This window comes from Silurus meridionalis, chromosome 13, assembly GCF_014805685.1.
Source record: "Silurus meridionalis isolate SWU-2019-XX chromosome 13, ASM1480568v1, whole genome shotgun sequence".
In the NCBI taxonomy this organism is placed as follows: Eukaryota; Metazoa; Chordata; class Actinopteri; order Siluriformes; family Siluridae; genus Silurus; species Silurus meridionalis.
The window spans coordinates 9699796-9726724 of NC_060896.1; the positions used below are offsets into that span (position 1 = coordinate 9699796).

At 36.6% G+C, this 26929-nt stretch overlaps 1 protein-coding gene across 1 annotated transcript in view; it reads right to left on the reverse strand.

The window, feature by feature from the left end:
- Positions 1-26929, reverse strand: part of mical3a (microtubule associated monooxygenase, calponin and LIM domain containing 3a) — a 72087-nt gene that overhangs the window by 16042 nt on the left and 29116 nt on the right. Inside the window, 30 exon segments of the mRNA XM_046865330.1 lie at positions 42-133; positions 261-374; positions 455-529; positions 1404-1466; positions 1805-1939; positions 3756-3845; positions 4950-5218; positions 5614-5809; positions 8193-8271; positions 8897-8991; positions 9590-9776; positions 10112-10219; positions 10756-10854; positions 11089-11205; positions 11362-11460; positions 12088-12198; positions 13775-13852; positions 14271-14378; positions 18261-18362; positions 19585-19761; positions 19851-19922; positions 20033-20151; positions 21662-21858; positions 23206-23353; positions 23739-23765; positions 23875-23968; positions 24057-24183; positions 25053-25168; positions 25303-25560; positions 26178-26278. Coding sequence (XP_046721286.1) covers positions 42-133; positions 261-374; positions 455-529; positions 1404-1466; positions 1805-1939; positions 3756-3845; positions 4950-5218; positions 5614-5809; positions 8193-8271; positions 8897-8991; positions 9590-9776; positions 10112-10219; positions 10756-10854; positions 11089-11205; positions 11362-11460; positions 12088-12198; positions 13775-13852; positions 14271-14378; positions 18261-18362; positions 19585-19761; positions 19851-19922; positions 20033-20151; positions 21662-21858; positions 23206-23353; positions 23739-23765; positions 23875-23968; positions 24057-24183; positions 25053-25168; positions 25303-25560; positions 26178-26278 — 3653 coding nt within the window.

A 26929-nucleotide genomic window follows, 5' to 3' on the forward strand; every position in this document is an offset into this window, starting at 1 on the left:
TAGGTCCAATATCAAGACTACACTTTGGGAAATATCAGTACCTCTTCAGCAGGTGTACTTGGCTTTGGAATTGGAGTGAGAATAACATCTACAATGATTTCCTTTGGACTAACAGACACCCGTTCTTTATGCTCTGGAAGAATAAAGCAAATAGAAATTTTACTTTCTTTCCTAATGAGTTCATTCTATATTGGATATCATACAGATACACTCCAAATAAACATTATAGCACACTGTTCCAGGTTTATACCAAAACCTACCAATTCTGGAAACTTGCTCTAAGCTCTCTGGCTTCACAGTGTCTACTGGAAGAAGCTCAGGAAATTCCACATGCTGAGAGTGAGCTTCTGCTTCTGCATCTGAAGGGATGTCTTCTAAGGCACAGAAAAACATGCTTAGTAAATACACATAAATCCCATTTGCATAGATGCTTTCCATCATTAGTGTGACAAACCTTCATCCAGCTCAGTGCCAATGTCTGGGCTTCCTGCTTCAGCCTCAGGCTCTTCCTCATCCTCTACACAAGGCTCTGAGCCAGAAGAAGAAAAAGACAAATGGGGTCATAAGTTAGAAAGCATAAACCGGCCACCATCACCAGGATATATATTTATTATACATACACACATATACATATAATATAGATGCAAAATTAAAGGAAAATGAAAATAAATAAAAATGTTAGGCATGCTTATCATTTTAATGCAGAATAATGCAGAATGCAAATAAAAAAAATAACAAATAAAAAATAAAAAAAATACATTTTTGCCATGTTTCCCATGCTACAATGATCATTGCTTAGCTTTTGCACATGCTGATATCCATTTGCATGAATAGACAAATGGATAAGGCTCAGATAGCTGCAACTAGGGAGCAAAACGACCATTAAAACATTCAGGAGAAAAAACCTTTTCCACAACCCGGATTTATGTGGTCACACTGCTGTTGGACCTTATATAGACCTTAATGATGTCTATCTTCCAAACTAAATCTACCAAACCATTTTAATTTCAACACATGGACTTACCAATCTGAAAAGGACCATACAGTATCCAGAAAATGGCTAGTTTGTCGAGATTCAAATGAGTTTCAGAGCACACAATCTCTAAAAAATATACAAACGCATCCGCGTTGTGGTCCACTCAGACCTTGGGGTTTAAGCGATGAAGAATCTGCATTTATATCTATGTCATTAAGCAAAAGATATTGGACAGCAAGTTTTCTAATAAAAAAAAGCCTGTCAAATGGTTTCTGCATGCAGAGTTAAATGAGAGCTTCTTCATGCAGCCAGTATTTTCCACCTGTGTGGGAATACATCTGTGTCGCATGCTATGCTTTGCTGCGTGTTTGCAAATGCAGAGAGGTAGTGTACAGTAGGAAAGCTGTTGCTCTGGTTTTAGCACTACCTCCAGACATGGAGTCCAGCCAGGCCCTGACAGCCTCGTGCCGCACTGATTTGTGGGAAGGGACTAAAACAATGAAATGAAAAGGTACACAATATATGAAATGCACAACAAAAGAAAGGTCAAATTGAGATGAAAAGCAAACAAAAAAGTGGCCTATTCTGGATGCGCCCCAACAAGCAAAATTAAGTGGAGTGATATCAGGGAGGATGATGGATTAAAACCAAATCAACCGCATCATAATAAAAAAAGAAAAGAAAAAAAAGTTATATATAAATACAAAACACCACTGGTTGGAAAAGAAATACAAAGCAGTTTAGACACTGAAGAACAGAAAATGACACAGCTTTTCCACCACACATGTGCGAGTCCAAGCAGCCAGGAAGTCCTCCGGAGTTGGTTACCTGTGCAGGAGCCAGGCTGGGTGTTGAAGAGTGAAGGAAGAGAGCCCGAATCTGAGCACTCCTCCTTTTCCCCCTCAGTCCGAGAAAACACATGGTCCACTATCTGCAGGCTTTGTTGAATTTGCAGGTTCCTGGCTGTTGCAGGTCATGATTTGAGATTTCGTTTGGAAAGTGTGACAATAGGAATGGAAGAAGAAAAAAGTCACAGTGGACACCGGGTGAAGAGTAACAAAAGCAGGATCAGGAAGGACAGATGGAAACAACAAAGAGATAAAGAGAAAAGGAAGAGAAGACTTTATATAATAGTTTGTTAGAAATATAGCTTAAGGAATAGTACAAACATGCATGAATGGTCAAGGCTCCAGACTAACAAAAAAAAAAAAGAAAAGGGACGATCAAAATATCTAAAAATATTTAAAAAGTGAATACTCCCAAACTAAAACATTTGATGGTCCAGCCACATAAAATTTGTTACGAACAAATGTTATGTCTCAATAGTGACAACAGGGGAAACAGTAACTGAGTGATGAAGATGTTGGACTTTGGATTGGATGATCATGAGTTCAAATCCCAGGACCACCCATATCAAGGCACTAAAAAATCAACTGTCAGTGTATAGAAAAATGAGAGTCACTCTGGATAAGGACATCTGGCCAATGCAATTAATATAAATTGTAAATTAACATTGTGTTGAGGTCATGGTTCTAAACAAGACATTACTTTGAGTTTTTTATGTTTGGGTTTAAATTACCACTTCACTTTTTATTTCTTACTACAGGCAACAGACTCTGAACACATTAGATATCTGTTGCATTTGAAGAACAAAATAAATGCATACTTTTCTGTCTACTTGTCTTTTAACAATCTTCCACTAAAACCACACCATTTGACAATCAATGTTCTATGCTGTAGTTGTTGAATGGTTGTGTAGTAAACCGTTGCGCTCCGAATTGTACACTCTCCCTATTCTCAAGGCAATAATCATAAACCTGACAGGAAAACTGGGCCATTCCGTCACCATTTTCCTGAATTGTATGTCAGTGGTATTAACAGCTGGATAAGAACTAAAGAACTAAGACAAGTGAACACTACTAACATTTATAATTTGTTTTATTTAATATATCTATGTGCTGAATAAATTACCGAACTAACAATGTTAATGTAGCTGGTGGCACATAATGCCTACACTTATCTCCAATATCACTTATGCCTTCTACCTGTAGGCTATTAATGATTATTTATTTTACAGCAAGTGACAAAAAAATTGCGAGTTTTAAGGCAGTACTTCTAATGCAAAGTTGCAGGATGATTCCGGAATAGTTATTCTGGAGCCTTGTCATATGAGGACTAAAATTTGGAAGATAATCCAACAAATTATAAAAATAGTCAATCAAAGAGCATTCAAAATTCATATACAGTATATATATATATATATATATATATATATATATATATATATATATATATATATATATATATATATATATATATACATATACATATACACACATACACATACATACATATACACATACATACATTAAAAAAAAATCAAGGTTACTCTGCAATTCATTTTGTATTAATATGACCAAATAATTTGGATCTTAGCACTGCAAACATGCTTAAATAAAATACTCAATTGTTAGACAACAAAACAGCAATTGGATGATTGCATTCCCTGTGTAAACCCAGCACAGGTGAACAGTTTGACGGAAAAGAGCGTTTATTCTTATGCTTTTGATGGACTCTTTCTTTCAAAACCTAAAGATCTTAAAATTTGACTATATTTGAATAACGTGCTGTCAGAATTCATGTGAGTAAAAAAAAAAAACCCACTCAGAACCAAAACCAAGGCAGGTTACACAAAGGTGAGTTTTCTCCAGGCAGTGTTTTAGTTACCAAAGTGTGTGTGCACGAGAGTGTGCTCGAACGCATCCACAAGCTGATATACCTTTAAATGTACATGTATCCTCTTCATCATTCAGGTTCTCCAGCCATAGACCTGACTGAAGCTCCCTTTCCCAAGGGAAATACTCCCCTTCTGCCAGCCCACACAGTTACCCCAACACACACACACACACACACACACACACACACAGACACACACACACACACACACACACACACACACACACACAGTGGTAGGATAGACAGGTGAACCAAACACACATGGAGAGGGTAACAAAACATTCACCCACACAAACACAGACAGAGGATTAAGAGGAAGAGGAAAGAGGGGTAAGCGGTGTATTCACAGTACAGGGTAACAGACACTATGACAGACAGTATGAACAAACCCTTAGTCATTACCCTTACCTGCACACTTTCATGGCATCCTGATATTTAGTTTATGAAATCAAAAAATAAAACGGTCAATAACCTAAACACCTTCTCCAGAAATCGAATAAGTAGGTCTCTCCATGAAAGGCAAAACTGTCGAAAGCATGCAGACTGCATGAATGGAAAAGACTACAGAGCAAATATTTAATGTTTAAATAGTATAAACTTAGCACTCTGTGAAATACTGGTTTTGTTTCCTTTCTTGACTGATCTCGGTTCAATTTATCATCGGTGGAGAGATGACTGCTGACAAATTCAGTAAGTTTGTTGGCTAGATTTCTTGAAATGAAGATCTTTTTCAGACGTAAATATTTCTAGGCAATCACCTGTACTGAATGTGCAATCATCTGTTTTGATAATGATGTTAACACACAGGTGCACCGCAGACGTTTTGACTGACGGTATCTGAAAACATGCTGAATTGATTACGTCTGTTTCACTGCAGTATTTAAATATACAACAACTTGATCAAAGACTGTGTGAGAAAGTCAGTTATTAGAGAAACAGTTTTTCCTCTATTTTTTGAAATTTTACGAATTAGCTGTTTGTGATCTAAAGATTAAATGACAAGGACATACATAGAGATGGAATATGAAATGAACAGAGAAATGAGAGAAGATCGAACAGACAGACAACACAATCTAACAACACAATTTTTCCTCTCATGCCACCTCATTTCTTGTGAACTGCTTTTGTTTAACCGCTTTTATTCGGCTTTGTGAAATGAACGAGCATTTGTCTGCACAACCGGTACACTGTTCTAAATCAAATCCAAATTGGTAATTAGTAAATAATTTGAAATTACCATCGCTTGATTCTTCTTCTTCCTCATCCTCCCCTTCCTCCCCCTCCTCCTCCTCCTCATCGTCCTCTTCCTCATCTCCCTCCTCTTCTTCATCCTCTTCCTCTATTTCTCCATCCTTCCTGCTTCCCCCAGCATCGCTGCCAGCTTTTAGTTTCGCGTGAAGCTCCACGGCCTCCTTCCATGGCACTCCACCGAGGTCAGAGGACGTGGGTGCCGCCAGTTCCTCACCCTCTTCCTCACCCTCTTCCTCCATGTCAGATTCTGAGCTACTACAGAGAGAGAGAGAGGAGTGCTTTATTAGTAGACTACTACTGTAGTTACCTAAATATTTGGTTCTACAATAATATGGCTTTATCCTGGATTTACTCACTGGATTTACTCATTAGTAACAGTTCATGTCAAAATAAAGAAACACTAATTAAATAAATAATGTTAACTAAATAAATATAATAATGATTAATTCCCTGTTTGTTTTATGTCTTTGTTATAAAAATAAAATAAAAAATAAAGAAGTGTGCTATAGATTTTAGGCTGATAGCATCCAAAGTCTGAAACCTATAGAACCAGTGTTGATTTATTAATTGATAGAAACTCAAAGCACTTTTGTACTTCGCTCTGGATGAGGGCACCTGCTAAATGCAGTATATGTAACTTGTATACTAACCTGGAGCCCTCGTCCACATCTGTGCCCTTATCCAGCACGCTGCTGAGGTTGTGCTCAGCCAGCGTCTCCTCAGGCACCTCCTCTAGTTCCTCCTCTCTTTGCATGGACATCCGGTAGTTCTCCAACTCAATGCGCTCAGGAGTCCCTTTAAGACGTTTCGCCACACTTGGCTCGACCACACCATTCACCTCGGGAGCTGTAAGAGACAGCGAGGGAGAGGAAGTGATGCAGTTTAATTCAGATATAAAACCTTGCTTCTGGAGGGACTGGAGACTCTGGGGATTAATACTCCTAGTAAAATCACCCTTAGATTTTGTATCTATATTGTGAAATAAATCTAGATCAGAAAAGACTTTTCATATCAGATTTTTACATAATAAAATGTAAACAAAAATTTGGTTTGTATATATCTATTATATTCTATTTGAGTATATTCTATTCTATTCTATTCTATTCTATTCTATTCTATATATATCCTTTGTATATAAGCATGTGATTTTTTTGCATGTATTTTTTTTACATGTTGAAAGCATTTATCTAAGAAAAAGACAAACACAAGCCCAGAGTTAAAAAAATGCACTGTATGTGATTTATTTGCCTACACCATTTAAATGCACATATATTTAGAATATTATGAAATTTTTTTACATATTTGAAAAATACAAGATTTCAGCTACCTTGCCTTTTTCCCATCCTACAAAGCAATGTTTCATGATTAATGATGGTTTTAAAAAAAGGTAAAAAATAACAAACAAAAACAAAACCTTGCATGGGTATTATTAATAAAAGCGTGACAACCCTGCACCAATAAAAATAAATATAAATAATATCTCACTATAACATGTATATAATGAACTGCATAATTACCAATAATTATGCATAAAACAATTCTTAAAAAATGAAAAGAGTGACGTGAATTTGCTGGTGAAAAACATCTTCTGTTTAAATCCCAGTACAAATATATTTATAAGTTCACGCCTGTCACTGCTGGGCCCCTGAGCAAGGCCCTTTATGCTCAACTGCTCTGGATAAGGGCATCTGCCAAATGCAGTAAATGTAACCTAATCGTGCAGCATTTTAAACTACATAATTTAAACTACAGATATAAGTAAAGATACTGAAAGCAGTACTCTAAAAAATCTATAAGTATATTATTATCTATTTTATAGACCTATTTGAAAGAGTAAAATGTTTAAAAAGTTGCACATGTGCATATATATATATATATATATATATATATATATATATATATATATATATATATATATATATATATATACACACACACACACACACACACACACACACACACACACACACATTATATATATATATATACATATATATATATATACATATATATATATATATATATATATATATACATATATATATATATATATATATATATATATATATATATATATATATACATATATACATGTATACATGTATGTAAAATACATTATTTAAAATAATCTTAATCTCCAAACTCTATATTAAAATATCTAAATATTTTATATTTTTTCTAAATGTATATGCTGAAGTTTCTTTAGCTGTTTTTTGCAGATTTGTAGTCCAACAAAAAATGAAAAAAATGGGGTCAGAATGCATGAAGAGATCAGAAACACACACACACACACACACAAGAACACAAAGGAAAAGACCAACAGGCTGTCTCTACAGGTGAAAAGCATGCATGGATGCAGGATCTAGCTTGGCAATCAGCTGCTCCGATAGGACTGGGGAAAGGTAAAGCTTACAGAGTGATTCTATCACATACACATGATATAAGCACTACATCACAAGCTTCACTATTAGTCACAGGAATAGAACCACAATCAGGCAGGCACTAAATAGAACGATGTTTGAAGAAGAAATATTATAGCAACAGAAATATCTAGATATAAATAAGAGCTGCTTATAATAATATATATAATTATTTCTGCACTGTTTATCTGCATAAAGACCATGTGAGCAAAAAAAAAAGCTAGTCAAAAGTCATACTAAACTTTATTCTCTCATTTTCTTTATATTCAATCTATTTTCTACTCGAATGTGCTCATTCATTTGCTACATACAGCCTTCAAAAAATAAATATATAAATAAATAAATAAATCATTAGTACTAAGGTACTATCCTCTACTTTTAATATGAATCAAAGAAGTAATGGTCCTTACTTAACAAGACTAAAAGTTCAAAAAATGTCCTTGAGGAGAAATCCCAGTGCCAAGCAGCAGTACAGTTATATAATTAAATACACACTATATATAAAATAACTATAGATGCATCTTTACAATACATCTAGTGAAATAAGCTATGATATCTGTAACGTAAGGTTTTGCAGCTGATACAGAGACTTGCTGATAGAGAAAAGGAAAGTGCATGCTAGAAGATATTGAGCAGCAGGTTAAGAGTGAGGCAGGAGAACAGGTAGAGACAATAAGTGAAGAGAAAGGCTAAGGGACAGTGTGCAATCTGATGGCCGGTCCAGGACACGGTGCGGCGCAGCGAGCGCACGGAGCCCCCCACCCTGGGAAAGTGGCGCAGGACAGCAGCAAGAGAGGAAAGGCGGGTACCTGAGGGCCCACGCTCCACCGGACATGGATCCCCAGGGGCATCCACACTGGCTGCAGGTATCACTGGTACCTTTGATTCCTGAGGGAACAAAGAGAAAAATAAAACACAAATAAAGAAGCTTTCAAGTAGCCATTCCTGAAGTTTCACATCCAGGCTTCCTCTGGGTGGAATGAGAGCATTTATGGTGCCCTTCAATGTCCCATTTACAGTAAGACAAATTCCCAGCACTGTGCTTCCAGTGACAAAGCAACTGTTATGACGAAATATGAGATTTTTCTCTTCATGTAGCCATTCAGTTTCTCATTCGAATACAGCTACAATGTGTGTAAATGTAATTAGGTCAAACATTATTATCGGTTATCAATTCTGTTCCAATCCTAAGCCTCCCGCTTAAATAGGTCTGGACACATCATCAGTTCTCAATAAATTAAACTGAATATGATCAGGACAAACTATCCAATCATGTTAAAACTATTTTGTTTAGCAGTAGATACAGGACAGTTAGTGCAGTAAAACTTACGGTCCGATGAGAATAAATGTGCTATAATTTGCAAATAAATAAATTAATAATGTTCAAAGCCTAATACAGCTATTCAGTGACCTCTAATGAGAGACATGAAGCTGGACTTAATTTTTTATCACCATGAGCCAACTTCTACTGCAAACAAACATCTCAAAACACGATAACGGCATTCATTTTTACCTTTGGCTGAAGAGGAGCAGCAGGGGGAGCAGGTCTCTTCCTCTGAGCCTGCCCAGACAACCGGTAACAGTAATGCGGCTTACAGTAAAACTTCCCTAAAACACACACACACACATTTTAAGCAAATACAGCTCTCTATACTTTCTATCCAGTGCAATGCTTTGTACAGTTTTATTATTCTTCTTTTTTAATATGAGGTTTGAGTCTGCTTGCTGGTGTTTTTGCTCTATGCACTATGCCAAGTGGGAAGTCGCTGGACAGTGTGCTCTGAAGGAGTGGTCAACGCTGAAAATCAGGACTCTGTGCATGGAAACAATACACCAGTGTGTCTGAAGACAATGGAAATCTTATGATGCCACATTGTGAAAAAGTGAAACGAGAACGAGTAAATGGGAAAAATGAACAGGAAGCCTGCTAATGTTAGAGATGATGAACTCCAATCACACATGGACAGTGTTGTAATTGTTTCAAATGGCAGGTTTCATTTTGTCGTTTCAGTCGATGTAGTTTCACTTGCAGTTTACCTCACAAACAACAAAAAGCTTAAAATAAATTACAAGAACACTTGGGTAGGCCTTTTTTGTATAATCTCACTGCAATCACTGCACACCGAGGTTGGTACCAGAATGTGCATATTTACACGTGATGTTTATACGAATACGAATTTGTATTATATAATTCATGATGTCATACCATCCTCAACGTCAAAGGCGTAGGATGAGAGCCTCAGCGTGGTGCCGCAATAGTCACACTTGAAGCAGGTTCGGTGAAAGAACTTGCCCTCCGCGCTCAAACGCTCCATCACATACACGCGCTTCCGGCAGAAGAAACACACATCGCTGCCTCCAATGTTCTGAGGAAACTCCTTTCGTAAGGAACCCTGCAGGAAACACATACAAATTTGTTACAGACATTGTATCTATGGTAAAGCTTTTGGCAGATCAGTTCTCCAGCTCAGCATTGAACATTAAATAAGACAAGCTCACAGAATAGAAGAACGATTTGCGGTTAGGTATTATTAACAGACAGAGCGAAAGAACAAAGAGTGAAGGGGTACGATTTCTGAACGTGTCACTGTAATAGCAGAAAGGGCACAGTTAGTACAGGAGAAATTGGTGTAACAGGACAAAGTCCGTCACGTTTTTTATTTTATCTAAGCGGCGTGCGCTCACGCGTGCTAAACGACGACATCAGTACAACACCCAGAATTCTTACCAATTCCCTCTTATCAAGACGGCTCCAGCGGTCCTCCTGAGGCTGAAGCTGATTGGCTATTTGCTCAGCCAACAAGCTCACACCACCTGTATACATCTTTATATATTGCTAGAATGGAATAGGTATAAAAGAAAAATGAAGAAAGTAAAAGAGAAGAAAAATTTGTGGTGGGAATGAAAAAAAAAGGAGAAAAAACAGTGTAGTTTGCAGCCAGATGGTGTAATTAAGATTGTGTGTTAAAAAAAATAAGTGTTAAAAAAAGGGGTGATTTCAAGTCCAAGTGAAGCAAAGGTGTGTTTGGTTGTTTAGGTGTGTAGATAAGACAAGGCACACTGTGCAAAAAAACAAAAAAACACACCATCTCAAATATGTCTGTGGTAATCACACGTACAGAACATTTCCTTTTAATGCAAAAACTCATCAGAGCCGTAGATTTATTCACGCAGGCTTCATGGCTGTATTTTTAGAATGCAGGATACTTTTTCACACAACACAGACGTCCATATTCAGTATGCATACACAAGTTAGTCTATTAGATTCCCAGTCAGTAAAAAGAAAGCGGTGCACAGGCTGGTTCTCCTGCGAAAGTGAATGTGGGAGTGAGTCGATGACAGAAACCCACAGCCACTCGAGCAGCAGGCTACCTGTCGATTCAAGGAGAGCGAGCTGAGCTGGGGATCAGTGGACATCTCTCGCTTTCTGTGCCACTGCTCAATAAGAAAACGTGAGGGCTTTTTCTTTGGCTCCAAACAGAAAAGAGAGAAAGAGAGGGAAGGAAAAAAGTATTAAATAAGAGTAGAACATGGGGAAAAAGTAAAGAACAGCAGGTGGAAAGAACAAATGGGATCCTGTTCTAGAAATCACTGCATGCTTCATCACTATGTAGGGTATTACAGTGTGGCTTTGCAGATATATCATTTAAATGGTGGCACCACTGAGTGGCATTTGAAACGCAGCAATTGGGCGCGAGGGTTCACCTTAGGTGTAGCAGGCTTGTCTTTGAACAGAGAAGCTAACCTCTCGGCTCGTTCCTGGATGCTAGGGATGTGTATAGGCACTTGATCGTCAGAGTGCAATCGCAAACTCTGTGTCTCCTGTAGAACAGAAGCAAGCCGTGGTCACTATATGAACTGTATAACTATGGGCTGTAAATTAGCTTCACAGCAAGCTGCGCTCAAAATATCCAAAGCCAAGGTCAGGTTATGAATGCATGTCAGAAATGGGGTTCATGCACAGCAGCCATGCTGTACCTCCTGTTCGGGTTCAGGGGAGGAGGGCGGCTGGCCGGGGTGTAACCCATGGCTCAAAAGCCACTGCTGAAGAAAGAAGCGTGATGGCTTTTTTATCGGCTCCAGTGGAAGAAAAGGGAAAAAAGAGAGATATAAGAGTCAGAAGGAAAAATAGCAGAAAGAAGAATAGGCTTGGCGTTTGCGAAAAGCTATGTTTTGTCAAATATACTGTATAGAAGTATCAAGTAGGGATTAAATGGATCTGGTTGCAGAAAACGTGGTCAAATCTAGAAGTCTTTGGCTTTAGAAGGACCTCAATGGTTCTGTGTAGAAACCAGCAGAGGTTTCTCACAGACAGTGACAAGCCCTTCACTATTCCAAGAATTTTTTTTTACACAGTAACCTTGCTCTTCAAGACATTCCCACTCCAGCTTTACATTGCTACCATTGCATCTTCATCAACAAAATTATTTTGTGAAGATCTACAGGATTTAAGTGAAATTTGTTTACAGATGATTTGATGATAGTTCTCTATTTTACTATAAACAGTCAGGCTAAGAGAAATGCCAGGTTTTATTCAGCTTGTATGTTTGATGATAATTTTGTCCTGCTTGAGGTTTGAATTCGGTTGGCCATTAGGAAAGGGGATGAGGACAAACATAGCTGTAGTTAGGTCGTGTCAAAGATGTAAGTCTTTTTTTATCAAAAGTTTAGCTAAAGTATTGTATTTCTAAAGTATTGCTCTACCTGGGGTTTGTCAGGCTTGTGGGACCGCCCTGTAAACTTAGCATTTAGCATCTCAGCTCTCTCCTGAATGTTCGCGAAATGGACAGGCTCCATATATCTTAACTCACTTTCCTGTGGACAAAGTAAGTGGGGGCACGAAGAGAACATTTGACCTTTTTCATAATTATATCCCAATTAACATTAAACAGGATTCCAGTCAAGCAAGCAAATAGGCAGTCTCAATACTAAAGGAATTAGTGGTCATGCTCTGCAACCATATCCGTTAAACATTCATTTGCAGAAATAAGAAAACTAGAGAAACTGAGGCTGTGAGTGTCATTTCTTATCTGCATTTGTGTACATAATCGTGCACACTATTATCATTATTTTCTATTTCAAATTCGCATTATTTTAAGGATGCTTTAGGAAAATTTGCATTTACAAACAGGTTTATATTCAGACTATATGCACTTCCAAGCAGAGGAATTTGCTTATGATCAATAAGATCAAGAAACCAATCAAAACTAATTTCTATAGATTTTTATATTTCCTTTCACAATATCAGACCATCACTTCCCCTTAATCCTCCTTGTAATAGGGATGCGCGGTATACCAGAACTGGAAAAATACCGGCATATATTATAGTTTGAACGGGCAGATATCAGAATATTTCTGAATTCGATATTTCATACGCTGCTTTTCCGAAATTCACCTGCTTTTAAAATTGCTGCAAAGCCGTTAAAAGCCTGAAAAAATATGCACACGCATTAACTGTGTTACTTCAGTTGCATTTCCTGGAAGATATTTTGTTATATTCTGAGACATTTTGTTTGCACTGAAAAGATTGTATTTTGTATTACTACTTCAGATATATATATATATATATATATATTATATATATATATATATATATATATATATATATATATATATATATATATATATATATATATATATATATATATATACACACACATATACATATACAGTGGTCTTCCAGAAAAAATCTGTGAATTTTGGACACACCCCCGGAGCTTCTATGGTACCTTAGTGAATTCATCTAGACATTATGTCACTTTAATACAATAACGTTATAAAGATGTTTATAAAATTTGTTATTGAAAACATAGTTTAAAATGTTATTCCTAACATTTCTGACTATTCGGTCTTGCTCCGGACTCCCGCGAATTTGAAGATAATTCGCAACTGGCTGTTAGTTAGTTTCCAAATAAGAACCCACGGATTTTCCGAGCTGTGAGTTCCGAAACACAAATTATCGGGGGTTGACTGTGTGTTGTTTTTTTGTTTGTTTGTTTTTTTTATTTTTTCCCCCAACATCAAAATGTAACCCATGTTATGCTCCCTGTAGGTGTTTTTGTTAAAGTTTGATACAAAGGTATTAAGATATAAATCTATTTTTCTATTATTAATTTTACAAATATTTTCTTTTTTTTTTTTATAATTGTTTTTAATTCACTTATCTTTTGAGGCTGGTTATTTGTCACTTATGGTATTGTACTGAAGACAAAATTACTTTATTGTGCCATCCCTACCTTGTAAGCAACTAAACTACACAAGCCCCTCTATTTTTTCCTGACTATGTGTGGGGGTTATGTAAATGCAGCAAAACACTAAACTCCCATAGCAAGCACACAAGCCATTTTCACACATTATTTCCAATAAAAACCCATGCTCTAATCTAGGTTACCCTGTAAGAGAATGTCAGATGATCCAGGACATCATCGTCACTGTCATGTTCATCTACCAGCAGTTGGTGAACATTCTTCTGATGACACAAACATTATGTCCTGTTTGTGAATAAACCTGTCTGTTGATATATGTGTTTCCCAATCACTCTAAATGACATTTGTTTTAGAAACCTGCAATGGTCTTACATCCATACCCTGCTGGAATATTCAACATGCAGCAGGTAGAGGCTGTACTTCGCCAAAAACAATCATTAATATTAATTATAAAACACATAAATTGTAAAGTGGTGCATTTGGGTTAAACACCACATTTTATCAAGTGGGTGTGTTAATCAGGACTGATGAATAATTAATGCGAAACAAAAAAACTTCAGTCAAAGATTTGTTAAGGATTCAGAAAGAATATCCAACACGAGGCGAAAAGAGAGGAGGTTAGGTGAAGTAAATGCGGCGAAGAGCTCAGCGCTGTGCCGAGTACATGGTACATAGCTTCACCTGTGTGTGTGGAGAGAGCGATGGAGAGGAAGATGATGGAGGAGGAGGAGGATAGAGCAGAATGGTTTTCTTAGGGCAGCTCCGCAGGCCGTCGCTGCTTCGGCTAGCCTTCAGAGAGACAGGAGAGGAGCGAAATGTGCCACATCACTCTCAAATCCAACACTTACTAACCAGAAACATGTTCACATTCGACTGAATAAATTCAACTACCAAAAGTAGACTGTAACGACACATTTAGAACCTTTACTTGATTAGTAATTAGAACAATGACTCAAAAATGACAATAACAAATACAACAGGTACAAAGTAATGGGAAGGAAAACCTCCTTTCAGGATAAGGTTCAAGAACAATCCCAGTCAGTGAGGCTTCACTTTTTAAGAAATGGTAAAATATACGCACACCCAAACTCAAATAGTAACAAACCATTTACAAATATGCTAACAAATCTCCAACTCTACAACACCATGTATCTTTATAAATGGAAGACTATACTGAACCATCATGGCTGCCATTCTATACAACACCATGTAGTTCCAGCTACACTGTAAAAATCAACCTTACCATACAAGACAATAACCCGCATTCGACCAAACTCTACACGTTATTTGAAAAGCAGTCAGTCACCTGAAGTGTTTTCTATTATGGAATTTCCTGCCCAATCACCAGACTACCAGCTCTGAGATAAGGTTACTTACAAAGTAAAAAATAAAAAAAAAAATATATATATAATAATAATCTACCGAATAACTACCAAAGAACCACTCTGGCAAGTTGTACAAGAGGTATAGTACATTTATATAGTTGTTTGGTGAAAGTAAATCTTTCGTTAAATTCGTTTAAATTGAACATTGAAAAATAGGTTTATATATATATATATATATATATATATATATATATATATATATATATATATATATATATATACATACACACACACACACAGTTTTGTTTGTTTATTTATTTGTTTGTTTATTTTTTTAGGGCTGACAATCGATTCAAATATTTAAATCACATTTAAGCGCATGATTAATGACAGTTTTATCTGTTATAAATGTACCTTAAATTAATACCTTTTTAATTTTTGAATACTCTAATCAACATGGGCATAAACAAATATGGAGCTTTATGCAAATGTATGTATATTATTAGTGGAACCAAACTCAACATAGAGCATGAAGACAAAATATTCTTGTAAATGTTTTAAAGTAATGACGGTGTTTAAAATTACGTAAATCATCAGGACACCAAATGGAACTTTTGTTATGTTTCCACACGGATGGTTTTAATTGCCGAATGTGTGCATCATGGCCGATTTTGGTGCTTGATTTGAAACTTGCCGCATCAATAAAACAAATGTTTGTTGATTAAAAATATTTTATTGTGGAGTTTTTTTTTTTATATCTAATTAAAGAAAGGACGTCATTTATAAATGTGTGTTGCCTCTTTTATATGTATTTATTTTTATTTATTTATTATACTTCTCTTGCACATTGTACTGTATAACATACAGTAGTCTTTTGTCTTGCACTGTTTGCACCAGGTTGAACACGATGCAATTTATGTGGCGAGGACAACTTATTTTAGTCCTTAGCTCTGTGTCCTCTATGTAGCTCTATGTTGTTTTATGAAGCACCAGGGTTGAGGGCACCTGGAGAAACGTTGTCTCATATCACTGTACACTATGTTATCTATATTTGGTTGGAATGACAATAAAAGCTTCTTGACGTGATATTTTTAATAACAATGGTCAAACAGAAATGCGCTCTGCAATAATCGTGCCAGTAAAATTCATTTGCGTTAACGCTTTAATTTTGACCGCTCTTATATATACAGTGGAACCCGGTTATCTCGACCTCGGTTACCTCGACAACCCTATTAAGTCGACGTTTTTGAAGTGGAACCGCCAAATTCTCGCTTTGTCTAAGCATTTTTTATCGGTTATGTCGACTTTTTTATGTCGCCGAACCCTAATATCTCGAGCACAAGGGGGGAAAAATTTGCCATTTAACGTCGGTTATCTCGTTGCAGCCGCAGAAGAACTCGCGGAAGTGGCGGAAAAATCAAGGCTTACAGCTGCTACAGGTGTTGTATTGTATACTGGTGAATCTCTGCTGTTAGTTAGTGCACATATGCCTTTTGTTGTTAAATGTTATGCGATGAACGGGAGGCGAAAGCCGCGATTGGCGGCGCGGAACGTGTGATGACCGCCCAAAAGCATAGAATGAACATCGGCAGGATCGGGGGGAATCCGCGATGCGCTTTGGGAAGAAAAACGCAGCCGTTGAGAGAGTGCCGGTGGGAAGGCACGTGCGGGATACGCATGCGATAACAACGACCGCCGTGAACCAACATATACCAACAATAACGGACGGTGAGGTGTGGAAGTTTAAATAGGAGCTGGTGATGATGCTAAACGAGCACCATATGTGCGCGATTGAAGCCGGGAGCTTCAGAGAAAGCAGCCGAGAATGCACCTGACACGCTGAAGGGGGCCGAAGGGGGCGTGGCAGGAGGATTCCTGACAGATAAACATGTACTGTATGTATTTTTATAGCATGCCTTCATCAAACAAATCGCGGCAACGCTGTTGTGTAAAAAAACCCTTCAAAAACACGTGCATGCACATTCTCATTTATTAACGCACATCATGTACATAAAGAAATTTCAAGCAGGTTAATATACTGCCGCCATTTTGATTTTCGTTTATCTCGATCATCGGTTACCTCGATTCTTTTTGGCGACCCCCTAGGACATCGACATAACCGGGTTCCACTGTACATACATTTTATATATACAGTACAGACCAAAAGTTTGGACACACCTTCTCATTCAAAGAGTTTTCTTTATTTTCATGACTATAAAAATTGTAGAGTCACACTGAAGGCATCAAGGGCTATTTGACCAAGAAGGAGAGTGATGGGGTGCTGTGCCAGATGACCTGGCCTCCACAGTCACCGGACCTGAACCCAATCGAGATGGTTTAGGGGTGAGCTGGACCGCAGAGTGAAGGCAAAAGGGCCAACAAGTGCCAAGCATCTCTCGGGGAACTCCTTCAAGACTGTTGGAAGACCATTTCAGGTGACTACCTCTTGAAGCTCATCAAGAGAATGCCAAGAGTGTGCAAAGCAGTAATCAAAGCAAAAGGTGGCTACTTTGAAGAACCTAGAATATGACATTTTTCAGTTGTTTCACACTTTTTTGTTATGTATATAATTCCATATATAATTCCACACGTGTTAATTCATAGTTTTGATGCCTTCAGTGTGACTCTACAATTTTCATAGTCATGAAAATAAAGAAAACTCTTTGAATGAGAAGGTGTGTCCAAACTTTTGGTCTGTACTGTATATACACACTCAAAAATACATAAATGTACTCATTTAATTAGGTATTTTTACAGACCAGAATGTATATACGCATTTCTTTATTTCTGTATTGCAACAATTTTACATTATACATTTACACATTTATTTAGAATTAGGTTTATTATTTACTTCAAAATACATTAAATGATGACTAACATTTTTATGTTGTAGGAAAGTTTACATACTGTAGGTTGTTTGCTTATTTGATAGAAGCATTATTTAAAAAACCTTTAAAGTGAAATTAAAAAATGCAACAACACTGATCTAGATTATTTGCATTCTATATATCAATCTAGATCTAAATCTAGATCTTATTTGCCCTACCTGTTGCCCTGTTTTAGGCAGAGACACTTCAACTGTTCCTTGTAACAGTAACTCATTTGTTCCCTCAACTGCGTTCGCCTTTAAGGGTTTGCACACGGGCAAAAAGACTAAATATTTATGGCAATTTCGCACTAAAACAAAAACTTAACAACTGCTGAAAGCGAGAGAATAGAACAATGTTACAGGTCATAAAACATTGATAAGTAGCATACGAGGTTTTAATAAGTCCTAATACAAGCTGACAGTTGTAGTAAGAGGTGGAATACGAAGGCGGTGTCAGGGCTTGCACATGCTCTTTACCTTTCTCCATGCAGGAAGTGGTGCCAGGTGCACTGACTCCTTCAGAGAGGTGGATGGCAGGTATGGGGACAGCACATGCCCCAGATCAGGCATAGAGTCAATCTATGTACCAGAGGAGTGTAAAGTGACAGGTGATGTGGCCAATTAGGTGCCAGGAAACATCGACCAGAGCCAATAATAAGCCAAATCATGAAAAAATTGAAGAAAATAGAGAAAAAGAAAAAGGTGAGAGAAAAGCCATAGGAACAATGACAGAGAAAGAAAAGATGCAGAAAAATGCATTTTTTTTCCTCCAGATATTAAACCATAACTGAAGAATGTCATGCACTAAAGAAAGCAAATCATTTACTGCTCAGACTTGCATGCAGGTGATGCACAATGCTTGAGCACTGATTACAGATAAAGAATAAGAGGAATGAATTAAAATAAATTATTTAAATGAGTCTTTTTTCTTGTTAAAGAGGTGTACAACCTGCACCACAGCAGACACCTGAGAGACTATATATAGGTAAACAAAATATATGTTAAACTGTTCTCAGAATTAGAACCCGTGGCTGCTTTTACTCGCTGCACTCATTGCAACAGTAGCAAATGAATCCGTGTCCGTGGACATGGTCTTTTTCACCATTTCGTCCCACACAGCAGCCAGTTTCATATAATGATAAAGCTTTACATAATAACATAATAATTTTACTTACATTTCTTAATACTACTATCAATAAAAAGTAAAATAAATAAATAAATGAATAAATAAATAATAATAATAATTAAAAAAATAAATGTGTACAATTTTTTGCCATTTGTATATGACCTGGCCAAGAATTTTTATTTTCTGCTAATGCGTCATGATCTCCCCTGCTGAGAACACAGAAGGTTTACCTGCTATAAAATGCATGTACCTTCAGTAATACTTCACATTACTGCTGGTTCCTCTATTATAGTGTACACACACACACACACACACACACACACACACACACACGATATCAGCTCACAGGCTATTCAAGCCTTGGTTAGCCTTACACTCTTAGCTTTCTTCTTAGCTAACACATCTGTCTAACAATTGAACAAATTTTATTTAACCAAAAAAAGCAATCAGATTGTGCTTTAATATTTGCAAAATCTTGATTTTTTTGTTGATTTAGTTCTGGAATTAAAATATTTACTAGCAGTATGACATGAATCATTATGCAGATAAAAAAACTTTACACTGTATCCAATAGATCCACAGTGTCACCCTGCATAGCAATAACAACAAGTGAAACCTTGATTTTATCCTTTAATTTTAATACTTATTTTAGTAATACTTTGAACTTCGACCTACCTGTCTTTTGAGTCCAGTAGACTGTACCGGAGCATTCTCCTCAAACTTGGCTAGCAGTTGCGTGGCCATGGATTTCACCTTGTAGTTGTTGGCTGCTGCAGTAGTGTCGACCCTACGCTCTGTTAGAGCTGTGGCTACGAAAGGTCTCTCGTCGCGCACCGGCCGCTGAGGCTCCTCCTTAACCGCGATCAGCAATTGTTAGAAACTGAGGTTTAACGATTTCATATTGCTTTAGCATTAAAATTAGGTCAAAGGTATACACTTACATCTTCAGAGTGACCGGTCTGACTCGTCTTTCTCCTCTTCCCCAATCCGTCAAGATCCTTCTCCTTCTTATCCTGTTCAAGAGCACAGCCCCGAATAAGAGCTTTTGTAAGAGCTTACAAAACACGCAGGTCATTTCATATTTCTGTCGAATACCATTGGCCTTGCTGACACAATGCAGTACCTTGGGGTTGCGTTTCCTCGAGATGTTGATGCTCTGACCAAGTTTGCTGAGAAAGGAGATGGGAGATTTGGTGCTGGCAATCAAAGCAGCCTTTTCCTCTGGACTCAGGTTGTGATTTTCTACAACATAAAGCAAAACTATTCTAAAATAGCTATAAACCACTTAACTATACATTTTATTTATCCCCACGGGGAAATTGTTTAGAATATTGACCGTCAAGACAAACTATAATCTTAAGCTTGGGAATGAATGCTTTCGAAATAAAATACATTTTATTGCAGCATGACTGTAAAATTTGTAGAAAGCAATAAATATAAAGGCAGCAATTTGTTGTGTATTAGGATTCGGCACAAATGCTGCATCCAGAATGATGTTTGAGTAAGAAAGGAAACACAACATTTATAGGAAACCAATTAACAGAAGGTTGGTGTGATTGTGATACCACACCGAAGATAATTATTTTCCTTTAACAGCACACCCTGAGGTGTTTTATTCCTCTTTTAACAAAACAGAGTCAAAAATATATATAGCTGATTTTTAGCGAACACAGTTACAATTAATGTTATGTAACTGTAATAAGTAAATTTTTGTTACCACTAAGGTTTCAGTTATAAGTTAATTTATTAGGTTTGTTTAAGATAAAAAAAAAAACTCACAAAAAAATGGATAATAATGTAATATTTTCTCATTAAGCTAATAATAAAAAAACAAAACAAATGAAATTTGTCATTATTACAAAGTAACTGCAATTCTCTTCGTCCTGACTTCCCTGTGCCAGAAAACATTAAATTTACCGCTTTATCTCCAACTAATTCCACAAACTGATTCTGAAGGTTAGTTCCAAAAATCTTCTCCAGAAAACATCAACTTATCATCAGTCACACAGATTTAAAATGTTAATGTCTATACGTAAACATCCGTATGTTCATTATCAATAAGTTAAAGAAATTATAATTACAAAAACAAAAAAGTTTTAAGAATTTGCATTTATATATGTATATATTATAAATGTATGTAGGTAAAAAAGTCCCCTGTTTATCGCGGTGTTTATGTTCCAAAACAACCCACAATAAAAAATTTTAAAAAGTGATAAACAGACGGCACTGCAAAAAATGCCATTTTATGTATACAGTACTGTACTGAATTAACATTTTATAATTAATAATTGTATTTTTAATAGTAAATTTCCTTATTTCAACATGAAACTCCATAAGAACAATTTCCTATAAGTTTTTTGGTCTATCCGTGAGAGACCGTGAAAATCAGAGAAACAAATTATGTGGCAAAAGCAATTCTGCGATAAACCGGGGGTACGAGATTTGAAGCATGAAAAGCCCATATATATATATACACACACACACACACACACACACACACACACACACACACACACACACACACACACATATATATATATATATATATATATATATATATATACATATACATATACACACACACACACACACACACACACATGGTGACACACGTTCATTCATTATTATCTCTAGGTAATATATATATATATATATATATATATATATATATATATATATATATATATATATATATATATATATATATTACCTAGAGATAATAATGAATGAACGTGTGCACAACATTACTTACCACCAGGGGGCACCGTGTCCTTAAACATCTCATAGAACTGGCTAAGGTACATGACCATCGAGAGTTTATCAGGCTCCACTACGGCAGACATCTCCTTTCCAGTCATGATGGGTGAAATCCCAAACTCCTTTTCAGCTACGTCAAAAGAGAACTGATTGTTTTTTTCCATGTCCTTCTCGTCCAGCGAGTCAAAATCACTTCGGATTTAAAACACAAAAAACACGTAGTAAGTATTAGATCTGTGTGATTCAGACACTGTAACAAACATCAAGCAGATCGATTATAATGCATATATATATATATATATATATATATATATATGACAAGACCGGACTGGAAAACACTTCATAACACACAGCACAAAGCTGAGTATTTAATCTAATGAACAATCAGGAAAATGTGTCTTAAAGGTAATGGCTCAATTAACTGAGAGTAAAAGGGTAAGCTGCTCATGGCAAGCTATTAGAAACCACTCTAGTTTTTCCCAGTGGCCAAAATAGCATGGGTCAGTAGAAACGCAGCAGATATTTTTTCCCAACTGTTATTTTGTTGATTATGAAATATATAAAAAATCAGAACAGATTTGCTTTTAAACGATCTGCATGTGAATAATGAACACATTAAAATTACAGAACGTGTGCTTTTATAAACAGAAAAGCAAACACAGGAAACGAGTTAAAAATGGACACAGAGGACATGGAAGCAAGCTAATGGTTGAGACTAATGATTGAGGTTACCAGCATTTAGGAATTAAATTGTACATATAAAAGCTCCTGACTAAAATTGCACTGTAATTACAGTTAGCATTGTTTGCTAACTGCTTTGGCATGGATTCTAGCACACTAACTATATACTACAGAACCTTGTCACTGAATACTATCACCTCAAGATTGTATTTCAGGATAATTCTACATGATGATCAAATACAATTGTTATAATGGTTGTTTTTATGTTTAAAGCATTCTTCTGTATCAGTATAATGTATATATATATCATACTATTCTCCATAACGTGCTCTTTTGCCAACCAGGGTATATTTCACTGCTCATGCAAGCTAGCTAATTGCTAAGAGTAATGTACATTAAATGTAGAATCAAGACAGAAATGTTGACAATATCAATTCCCTAATAAATTCTTTTTTACAAACTGGTTTAGTCCAAAAACGGCACTTAAATTACTCTATAATTACGTGTGTAAGAATTTTTAATACCTTCTTTTGATGGATCTTGCCATATTAACAAGTATAAATATGAGGTAAATCATTTTTGTTTATACTTTTGTAGTATAGAGTATCATAATTAAGACAGAAACGCGCCTTGACCGTGCAGATAATGACCCCAATTTAGCATAGCATGAAACACTACCACTTCAAAAATCTGTCTAAACAATTGTGTGAAAGTCTAGCAATTTTAACTGTGCATATTCTAATAACATTAGAATCATGTTACTGTATTTTATCATGTGGGCTAAGTATCAATATTGTAAATATCGCATTTCAAAACAAATCCTATCTCAGGGCTGCACAGGAGAACATGAGCACTCACATGAGATCTGGCCTGTAGCGATGGATAAGGGCACATAAAGCAAGACCACTCTTCCATGACATGGTGAGATCCGTCACACTGACCCCTCTATAACCATCCGTCTGCCTCTGACACCAGTTTAGCAGCTTGCTGGAACGTGCTACAGATTCTGAAGAAAATTTTACAACAAAAGTGCATCTGTATTATGAAATGCTTTCATGAACAAACAGATCGCAGTTAGTCGTTTAATAAGGTGAGCATCCATGGGGAAGAAAAAAGAAAGTATGTTTTTATTTGCTCATAGCAAGATATCTGGTAGTCTTGAAGTAGGAGGTTTAAAATTATGGTTAGAAATACTATTTTTAGAACTTTGTGAAATATTTTGTGTTAGCTTATAGAGACATGATAAAACCTAAACAAACACTGCAAAACACCTGTTACTGACAGTGTTAGACATTTCAGTACTGACAGTGTTACTAACACAACAGCATGACTTTTTAGAGGAAACTCTCCTGTAAGAAAGCGTCATGCATGTGGGGGTTCCCCACAGTTACCTTGGAACTGCTTGTCAAGTACAAGTTCTAGAATAGAAATAATATATTTCTTTTAAGTTGCAAAAAAAAAAAATCATAGCTAAGACTGCTAACTCACAAATACTGTACATTACAATATTAATAAAAAATGTCACACCGTTCCTCGTGAGTTTGGGTGTGGAAGAATTGACCACATTCTCCATGTCGATGCGGATTTCCCTGGTCTCCCCGGTGTCTATGAGATGTCGTACCTTTGCGAGATGGAGAACAGAATGAGACGTCATTCTCATTTTAACAGTGATGCATGCACATACAAAAGCAACGTGTGAACCGTCTCACCTGATTGGGTCGGAGCAGGTGGAGACTGATGTTGGGGTAGCGCGTTGTGGGATCCAGAGTGTACTGACTGAAGTTCTTACTCACGTTCTCCGGAGTGGTTTGTGGTAGCAGACGATATATGCTTTCCCTAAAAAACACAATTACAATTGTTACACAGGGTCAGTCTCATTAAACAAAAACCATTAGTGACTGAGGAGATTTAACGAAAACAATGTAAAGCATTAAGGGCTGATATGGAATAATTACAAGGTTTATAAACTTATTATGTAGACATTTGAAGACCTTCTTACGTAATCACAACATTATATTTCAGGTACTATATATAAGAAAATTATAAATTAAAAATCATGAAAACTGACTTCAGATACTAACACAAAACAAAAACAAAAAAAATCAAAGAAAACAAAGGGTGCTTTTATATATGGGACATTTAGAAAAGAATTGCAAAACTGGCGTGAAACAGATTTTGGGTTCTTTTCTATATGAGAGACTAAAGCGATCACAATGACAATACTAAAAGTAACTACTATTAATGGAAAAGACTATGGCACTGAATGTTATTAATGGAATAGAAAAAAAAATACTCAAGTGAAATCCCATATGATGACAAATAAAATCAAAAACTGTTTTCGACTTTAAATGTGGGAAGTCGGAGGTTAAAATTACATTTTCAGCCTATATGTGTTTGAGATTCCAAGTAGGAAAGAAACACTAAAAATCCTGATCTAGCATCAGTCTTGCCAGATGTATTATATGTCTCAAAGCTATAAACTGTACGACCAGTGGCATAGGTTTAACAAACCTTCATTTCCATGTTGATTGATCTCAATCTGTGCCAAATGTATTGGGATTGAAGACAGCCTGCTTAAGTTAAAAGCTGTTTTCTTGAGGATGATTAGAATCTTTGCCACTGAATTCTTGTCAATGGGAAAGTCTAGATTCACATTCCTGATGCTCAAATTCTCGCACTTCTTATGCAGTAAAGTGAGAGCTTACCTCTCTGCCAGCACCTCTAATGGAGTTGCCCCCTGTGCCCAGCTTTTTACCATCCATGCTGAGTCCATGGCTGCCAAAAAGCCTCGTGCAATGCCAGTCCCCATCGGCCAGAATGGCTGCACAAAAAAACAATATGATACAGAATGACAATCACTATGATACAGTGCAGTAACATGTATCAGACTATAAAATAGATGTTCTAGAAAAAAAAAGTCCTCCTAATATTCAATGTCATGTCCTTTTCTCTCACCTCCAGAAGGCTGTCTCCAACTAGAGCTACAAGCAGCTGGTGGCCATTGCGTTGGCGAACCAGCGCGGCATTTTCCGAGGCGTACATGCATGTAAAATCAAACATAGCCACGTCAGGCTGCCCGTAATGGTTGATGGCGAAGTCCAGACTGGGCAGCTGCTGATTGGTGGAGAAGTCAGCAGCCTCTCTGGCGTAGGACAGCAAAGCAGCTTGGTCCACGTTAGATCTGGATAGAAGCATCTCTGTGTCCACATAATCCTGAAATACAGACAGGAAAACAATAGAAAATGCACTTGCCACAACATAAAATGGTTTCACAGCACAGCACAAAATGGTTTCTACAATGTTACAGTCAAAGCTGGTCAGCTATGAAACATCAGATCCTATTTATGTGGTTAGTGTGGGTGCTGAAATAAATGAGCCCATTCTGTGTTAAACTTTAGATGGACATATAATTGAACAGTAAGAGGTTTTAGGATAAGCTACGAAAGACTCAGAGTGACCTATTTCTCTCTGATTCATGCTACCAAAACTGGTTTTGCTCAGCTGACAACGGTATCATCATCTACATGCTATTTCCATCTCTCTAAACAGACACACACTATTTTTTTCCTAGACATTGGATTTATAAACCACCATCAGTGTGCTCCTGGGCTTTTAAAATGCTCTGTACCCCTTTTTAACATTTTAAAGTTAATAAAAGTTACTTTAGTCTTTAACTTTAAGTCAAAACACACCTGCTCATTACACTACAATTCAAATCATTCATTCTACACCAAATGATTATTATAGTGAAATGACTATGCAGAGTATAGAAAAGGAGACAATGTTAAGCAGACAGACAGTGCTCTGAGTAAATCCCCATAATCACTCACGTGCAGGATGACGCCTTTCTCTAGCAAACTCTGCTTCTTCGCAGTCATTACAAAGTAGTGTGTGTCATCCTTGTAGTAGACAATGTTTTCCAGATCAATCCCTGCAAAGGAAAATTAACCAAGGGTGAGAAAATTAAGAAAACTGAGACATGCAGAGGTGATCAGCAGTTAAGCATTGATAGAAGGAGAAAGAACACAGGTTTACCCCTAACAATATAATAATAGCCCATTGGAAAAACCAAACCAGTCTCTCAAACACACGTTGTATGATAGACAGAAACCAACAGTAGCGATTACACGACCAGTGAAACAAAAGCAAAGGCTTTTCAGCCTCTGCCAACTCAGCACAAAGCTGTCCATGCCAGGACAGAGGCAGACAAGCAGGCAACTGCTAACCATACTGAAAAATAACTCCAGCACAAATAAACCCTATATACCCTTCAGTTTTCCTCTCTTGTCGGATCTGTATGCATGCAAATCATTCTATTTTATCAGTACAATTTACTGTGTATAGGACAAATAGATTTTTCAATTGTAACTAAACAATATATTTTAACAGGAACTTTTTCATGGCTCAATGTCGCTAATGAACTTATAAATATGTAAAAATAAATATAAAAAAAAAAAAAGCGTTAATTTATATAATATCCAATTATGTCTTCAGGTAACATGGTTAAAAAGAAGTTCTCGAACATTTCATCCTTGAAACCAACAAAACTCTTAACGCTTTATTCTTTTCCGGAAAACCATCA